This window comes from Microcebus murinus, chromosome 13 (genome assembly GCF_040939455.1).
Source record: "Microcebus murinus isolate Inina chromosome 13, M.murinus_Inina_mat1.0, whole genome shotgun sequence".
Taxonomy (NCBI): domain Eukaryota; kingdom Metazoa; phylum Chordata; class Mammalia; order Primates; family Cheirogaleidae; genus Microcebus; species Microcebus murinus.
In genome coordinates this window covers 3,415,441-3,423,506 of record NC_134116.1, presented here as the reverse complement: position 1 = coordinate 3,423,506, position 8,066 = coordinate 3,415,441, and the positions used below count along the sequence as shown (strand labels likewise).

Here is an 8,066-nt window from a genome sequence, read left to right as displayed (position 1 = left end):
GTTTATTTCCTTTGCCCATTTATTGATGGAGTTCTTTGATTTTTTCTTGTTGATTTTTTTTAACTTCTAGATAGATTCTTGTTATCAGCCCTTTATTGAATGTGTAGAGAGCAAATATTTTCTCCCATTCTCTAGGCTGTCTATTCACTGTAATGATAGATCCTTTGGCTGTGCATAAGCTTTTTAATTTGATCAGATCCCATTTATTTATTTTTGTTGCTGCTGTGATTGCTTTGGGGGTCTTCTTCAAACATTCTTTGACTGTGCTGATGTCTGAAAGTATCTTCCCAACATCTTCTTCTAGAATTCTTAAGGTTTCATGCCTTAGGTTTAAGTCTGTTATCCATCTTTAATTGACTATTTTTTATTTCAGCATATTATGGGAGTACAAATGTTAAGGTTATGTATATTGCCCTTTCCCCCTTCCCCTTCCATTTTTGTAAGAGGTGAGAGGTGGGGATCCAGTTTGAATCTTCTGCGTGTAGCTATCCAGTTTTCCCAGCACCATTTATTGAAAAGATATTCTTTTCCACAGCGTATAGTTTTGTCTGCTTTGTCAAAGATTAGATTACCATATGCAGATGGTTTCATCTCTGGATTCTCAGTCCTGTTCCAAAAGTCTATGTCTCTGTTCTAGTGCCAGTAATATGCTATTTTAATTACTGTAGCCTTGTAGTACAGCTTGAAGTCTGGTAGATTGATAACTCCCAGTTTGTTCTTTTTACTTAAGATTGCTCTGATCTAGGAGTCTCTTGGATGAGTCCATGGGGTTTTCTAAGTATAATATCATATCATCAGCGAAGAGTGAGAGTTTGATCTCATCTGACCCAACTTGGATGCCCTTAATACCCCTCTCATGCCTGATTGCTATAGCTAAGACTTCGAGCACTATGTTGAATAGGAGGGGAGAAAGTGGACATCCTTGTCTAGTTCCAATTTGAAGGGGGAATGATTTCAATTTTTCTCCATTTAGAATGATGTTAGCCATTGGTGTGTCATAAATGGATTTGATAATAAGGAAAGGGCCATCTATGCCTATTTTGTTAAGGGTTTTTATCATAAAGGTATGTTGGACTTTATCAAATGCTTTTTCTGCATCTATTGACAGAATCAGATAATCTTTGTTCTTGACTTTATTTATAAAGTGGATTGCATTTATAGACTTGCATATATTGAACCATCCTTGAATGCCAGGCATAAACCCCACTTGGTCATGGTGAATTATTTTTTTGATATGCTGCTGAATTCTATTTGCTAAAATTTTGTTTAGGATTTTTGCATCTATATTCATGATAAATGAATTCAGAAAAGTTTCAGGGTATAAAATCAATATACATAAATCAGAAGCATTCATATATGCCAAAACCCATCAAGCAGAAATTCAAATAAAAAATGCAATACCCTTTACTATAGCTCCAAGGAAAATAAAATACCTAGGAGTATATCTAACGAGAGATATGAACAATTTATACAAGGAGAACTATGAAACACTAAAAAAAGAAATTGCAGATGATTTAAACAGATGGAAAAAATCTATCATCCTCATAGCTTGGAAGAATCAATATTGTTAAAATGTCAATATTACCTAAGGTGATCTACAGAATCAATGCAATTTCCATCAAAATACCACCAGCATTCTTTACAGATCTAGAAAAAATAATCTTTTGCTTTGTATGGAACCAGAGAAAACCACGCATAGCCAAAGCAATCTTAAGTAAAAAGAACAAACTGGGAGGGATCAGTCTTCCTGACTTCAAGCTGTACTATAAGGCAATAATAGTAAAATCTTCCTGGTACTGGCACAAGAACAGAAACATCGATATCTGGAATAGATCTGAGATTCCAAAGATCAAACCATCTGTATACAGTAACCTAATCTTTCATAAAACAGACAAAATTATACTATGGGGAAAATATTCTATCTCCAATAAATGGTGCTGGGAAAACTGGTTAACAATATGAAGAAGTGCAAATCAGGACCCCAACCTCTCACCCCTCACAAAAATTCACTCAAGATGGATAACAGACCTAAACCTAAGACATGAAACTTTAAGAATCCTAGAAGAAGATGTTGGGAAAACCCTATCAGACATTGGTCTAGGCAAAGAATTTATGAGGAAGACCCCAAGGCAATCACTGCTGCATCAAAAATAAACAAATGGGATCTTATCAAATTAAAAAGTTTCTGCACTCCCAAAGAAATGATCAATAGAGCAAATAGACAACCCACAGAATGGGAGAAAATATTCGCTCTCTACACTTCTGATAAAAGTCTAATAACAAGAATCTATCTAGAACTTAAAAGAATAAACAAGAAAACATCAAACAACCCCATCATGAATGGGCAATGGAAATGAACAGAAACTTCTCCAAAGAAGACAGAATAATGGCCTGCAAACATATAAAAAAAATGTTCGACATCTCTAATCATTAGAGAAATGCAAATCAAAACCACAATGAGGGCAGCAATGTAAACACGGGATCGCGGGAGTGATTATTAGGTAGCTGGGGCTGCCGGGTTGGCGGTGGAAGCGGAGGAAGAGGAGGAAAACGAGGAAAACGAGGCGAGTGGGTGTTGCTTTAGGGAAGAAAGGAGCTTCAGAAGTCAGAGTTGAAACGCGACGGGGTCTGGCACAGCCGGGGCACGAAGAATGGCTTCTTTTGGGTGGAAGAGGAAGATTGGTGAGAAGGTCTCAAAGGTCACTTCCCAGCAGTTTGAGGCTGAAGCTGCTGATGAGAAGGATGTGGCTGAAAATGATGAAGGTAACTGGCTTCATGCCATTAAACGTAGGAAAGAAGTTCTCCTTGAAGGCTCTGCTGAGAAAAGTAAACAGCTGAAGGATGAAGGAGCCAGTTTGGCTGAAAATAAAAGATACCGTGAAGCAATTCAGAAGTGGGATGAAGCATTACAGTTAACCCCAAATGATGCTACCCTGTATGAGATGAAATCACAGGTCCTAATGTCTCTTCATGAAATGTTCCCAGCAGTGCATGCAGCCGAAATGGCTGTTCAGCGAAATCCACATTCATGGGAGTCTTGGCAAACTTTGGGACGTGCTCAGCTTGGATTGGGAGAGAGAATCCTGGCTATTCGAAGTTTTCAAGTGGCTCTTCACATCCATCCAATGAACCCCGAAATATAGAAAGAAGACCTCTCTTGGGCAAGAACGCTCCAGGAACAACAGAAAGTAGCACAGAAGATTAAAAAAAGTGAAGCACCAGCTGAAGTAGCACATTTTTCACCGAAGTCGATCCAGACTATGACTTTGAAAGTGATGAGATTGTCGCTGTTTGTGCTGCTATTGCTGAAAAACAGAAGACAGTTTTGGCAAATAAAACAATGGTTATTGTGTCTGCTTCTGGGACTGTAGAGACTGTAACCGAGAAGGAAGATGGTGCTACACCACCAGATGGCTCTGTTTTTATCAAAGCCCGATGAAGCAGTGTGCATAATGGAGGAATTGTTTGAATCTTTTTGATTGCCACTTAAAATTTAGATATAGGGACATTTACTGTGGAGATAGAGGGCAAAACTCTTGTTTGTAAAAAATAAGTTTATCAGATGAGGCATACAAAAACTAAATGGTAGAATTATTAATAGTGTTTGGACTATGTCTTGATAAGTTATGATTTATACTTCTTAAGATTAGAATTCTGAATAAACTCGCTTTTGATTAATAAACTTAATGTAATCTGAATATATAAGTGAGTATGTTTTAAAGGCAACTTGAAAAGTGTATTCTTAAATAGTGGATAACTTGATGGCAACTTTAAAGACAACTTGAAAAATATATTCTTAAATAGTGAATAACTTGATGGCTAATGTTATTAAAATGTTGGCTCACTTTTGTTTTGTGATAAGGGAAGTGTGTGATATCTTTCCTTCCAAGAAATATACTGTTGTTACTATTCATTCTTTCATTTTTCTTGCTTCATAAGAGTAAGTCTGTCATAAAGCTTTAATATTTTTGACGTTTCATTTTGATTCAAAGGTGTCATTTGGTTATATGTGAAATCTTTGAAAGTTTGGCTGAAAATGCATGCAGATGTGTACATTCTGAACATTTTCTGAAATATCTCTTCTGATTTGTGTTTCGATTTTGACTTTAAAGGTATGACAATAATAGTTTTCTCCTTCAGTATTTGTTAGATGTGTGGAGTATGCAGAATGATTTTTTTCAGTTGTTATAGTAGGTAGAGTAGTCCTTACCACAAGTGAGTCATTTTTAAAATGAATGGCTTTTACAGATAGGTCATGATAAATTGTATTGCTGTATCATCCCAGTCAAAAGCAGTATTTTCTTTTCTTTAATTTTAAAAGCTTAAAAAACCCTGAAGACAGCTTATGTCTTGCTTGTAACTTTCCAGTTGATGATTTGGAATTACTTTTCTAGATAACTTTTTTAGAAATACTTAGTGAAATGAAAAATAATTACAATTTTAAGTAGCTAAATGGCATCTTTCTAAAAATAAAAAAGTTTAAGGATGTTATTAGATGTGTCAATGAGTAAGTAACTGAAACACAAAATACATAGAAACTGGAATGTGATTTGTAGTACAATTCTGTGCTTATGAGAAGACTATGTTAAATATTTTGTTGAAAAGCCACAATCACATTCACAAATCAATAGTGTTGTTGCTAATTTATTTTTATATCTATATATTGTAGTACAGTTATAAAGAACTATGGATACTGTAATTTCTGATACTCAGGAAGATATTATTGGTGGAAAATTAATTTTATCTTTGTTAGAGATGAAAGTAGGCTACTTTATGTTAAGGATCTTACCTAACATGGTTGGAGCATATAAGCAATGGTCTACATTTTTATGAGAATGAGTTTCCAAAATTTTGTTTTATTGCAATGCGTATCTTTTTCTTTTCAGAATTGGAGAAGTCAGCGCTTGCCTTGAAAAGTATATTTTTACCCTAAATTATATCATCAGAAATTTAGCTCTGGTTAAATTAAAGGTCAGTTTCAGAGTGATCCAAAAAAACAAATATTATTTTGTTTAATAAGGAAAATTCTCAAAAGGTAGATAGTTATCTAGAGAAGTGAATACTTAACATTTGATATGTTGTTTTGAGTAATGGATGGTTGTTTTTTGTGTAATTTGTGAATAAATAGTTTTTTCTATATTAAAGGCCAGATATTACAATGGCTCAAGACAGAAATCATAGCAACAACATCCAACCCAACAGAATGATCAGTAATCTACCTTACCTATCAGTTCTCTCAATAAATGTGAATGGCTTAAACTCTCCACTCAAGAAACATAGGCTGGCTGAATGGATAAGAAAATACAGGACAAGTATATGCTGTCTTCAGGAAACACATCTAACCTGCAAGGATGCATATAGACTAAAAATAAAAGGGTGGAGATCAATATTCCAAGCAAATAGAAGCCAAAAGAAGGCTGGTGTGGCAGTTCTAATTTCAGACGATTTAGTTTTTAAACCAACAAAAGTAGTGAAAGACAAAGAGGGTCATTATATAATGGTGAAGGCCACAGTCCAACAAGAAGAGATAACAATTTTAAATATATATGCACCCAACTTAGGTGCACCCAGATTCATAAAGCAAACCTTACTGGAGCTAAGCAAATGGATTAATAGCAACTCCATAATCGCCGGAGATTTCAACACCCCACTGACGGCACGAGAAAGATCCTCCAAACAGAAAATTAATAAAGAAATAATGGACGTAAACAAAACTCTAGAACAATTGGGTCTGACAGACATCTACAGAACATTCTACCCAAAATCCACTGAATATACGTTCTTCTCATCAGCTCACGGGACATTCTCTAAGATTGACCATATCCTAGGACACAAAGAAAATCTCAAGAAATTTAAAAAAATAGAAATCATACCATGTACCTTCTCAGATCACAGTGGAATAAAACTAGAAATCAACCCTAACAGAAACTCACATTTCTACACAAAAACGTGGAAATTAAACAATCTCCTACTAAATGATTACTTCGTAAATGAAGAAATCAAGACGGAAATAAAAAAGTTCTATGAAGAAAATGACAATGGAGAGACAAGTTATCAACTCCTCTGGGACACAGCTAAAGCAGTTCTGAGAGGAAAGTTTATCTCCATAAATGCCTATAACCAAAAGACAAGAAGATCACAAATAGACAATCTAATGAAACGACTCAAAGAGCTGGAAAAAGAAAAACAGACCAACCCCAAACTCAGCAGAAGAAGTGAAATCAACAAGATCAAATCAGAACTAAACAAAATTGAAAACAGAGAAGCTATTCAGGAGATTAATAAAACAAAAAGTTGGTTCTTTGAAAAAATAAACAAAATTGACACACCATTGGCTAAGCTAACGAAAAGCAGAAAAGAGAAATCTCTAATAAGCTCCATCAGGAATAAAAAAGGAGATATCACAACTGATCCCAAAGAGATACAAGATACAGTTTATGAATACTTCAAAAATCTTTATGCACACAAACTGGAAAATGTGGAGGAAATGGACAAATTTCTAGAAACACACAGCCTCCCTAGGCTCAACCAGGAAGAAATAGATTCCCTGAACAGACCAATCTCAACAGCTGAAATAGAAACAGCAATTAAAAATCTCCCTAAAAAGAAAAGTCTCCGTCCAGATGGCTTCACACCTGAATTTTACCATACCTACAAAGAAGAACTAGTACCTATCTTGCAGAAACTATTCCACAACATCGAGAAGAGCGGAAACCTCCCCGACACCTTTTATGAAGCGAATATTACTCTGATACCGAAACCAGGAAAGGATGCAACAAAAAAAGAAAACTACTGACCAATATCCCTAATGAATATAGATGCAAAAATTTTCAACAAAATCTTAGCTAACCGAATCCAGACGCTAATCAAAAAAATAATCCACCACGACCAAGTGGGCTTCATCCCAGGGATGCAGGGATGGTTCAACATACTTAAATCTATAAATGCAATTCACCACATAAACAGAAGCAAAAACAAAGACAACATGATGTGGGGGTGGGGCTGTCTGAGACCGGCAGTCTGGAGCGGGCCTGTCTTCTTTCCACCCTCCCCAACTCCGCAGCTACTCCTGGGCCTCTGCCAGCAGGACAGACCACAAGCCACCAGGCCTCCCCGGACTGTGATGCTGGCGGGGAGGTTCCCTGTAAAGGAACGCCACCTGGGTTGGGCGCATGGCCTCCTCCTGGGAGGAGGGTTGCCCTCTAGGATGCCGATCCGCCCCTGGAGGCACACACACCTCCGTAGGCTGTTCATGTATAACCCTTCTGTGCCCCGGGCAATGCTAGCCCTCGGTGCAGGGGATCTGGTCTGCAGGTCCGACCTCTGGGTCCCAGAGTTCAAACTGTATCCCCACCAGGGGGAGGATTTCCAGTCCCAATTCACCCACAGGGAGCCCAAGCTGGGTCTATGTCTCTCAGCCTCTGAGTCGGCACCGTTCTCCTGGGAACACCGTGCCAGCAGCACCTGGGAGGGCGGGCGGGTAGGGAGCTCACAGTCTGAGTTCCCCTGAGTCAGCTGTAGGGTCCCAAAAGGGAAGGTCCCATTCCCTGGAGGTGCCTCTGGCTGGTGGCTGTATTGTCTCTCTGGGCAGCTGCGGGTAGGGTCGGCGGAGTGGAGGAGGAGGGAATATGGCGCCTGCTGTGCGGCTCAGGTCTGTGCACATGGAGGTGCCCTGAGGAAGTTGGGAACCTGGCGCCACATCTGCTATAGGCTCACCGCTGGCTGGTAGCAGCGGTCCCTGGGCTGGTGTCTGCAGGTCTCTCCACCCGCTGGGGAGCCCACCAGCAGTCCCAAATGCAGGGGAGGGGAAACAGCAAATCCAACTGCCCTTGCTCCTGGTCTCCGGGCTGCTCTGGTGGTCTCAGCCTCCTGTTCTCCTCCACAGCCTCCTCCCGTGGAGCCTCCCGGGGTCTCAGGTACCCCTTCTTCCTGCCCTCGTCCGCTGTATGCTCGTCTTCTTGCTTCTTTCCTCTAATTTCTGCTAGAATCTGTCTTTTTTGCAGAGATACTCTGTCTGACGGTGTTATTCTTCCACCATCTTGCACCACCCCCTCTGTAATAATCTC

General features: G+C 38.8%; 1 protein-coding gene across 1 annotated transcript; it reads left to right on the top strand.

Annotated features, from left to right (window-relative positions):
• Positions 1–2,496: 2,496 nt before the first annotated feature.
• On the top strand, positions 2,497–3,803 carry LOC105867759 (tetratricopeptide repeat protein 33). The gene is given in 2 exon segments (XM_012758107.3): positions 2,497–3,249; positions 3,252–3,803. Coding segments are annotated over 2 exon segments (786 nt in total). The 5' UTR covers positions 2,497–2,651; the 3' UTR covers positions 3,440–3,803.
• The last annotated feature ends 4,263 nt before the right edge of the window (positions 3,804–8,066 follow it).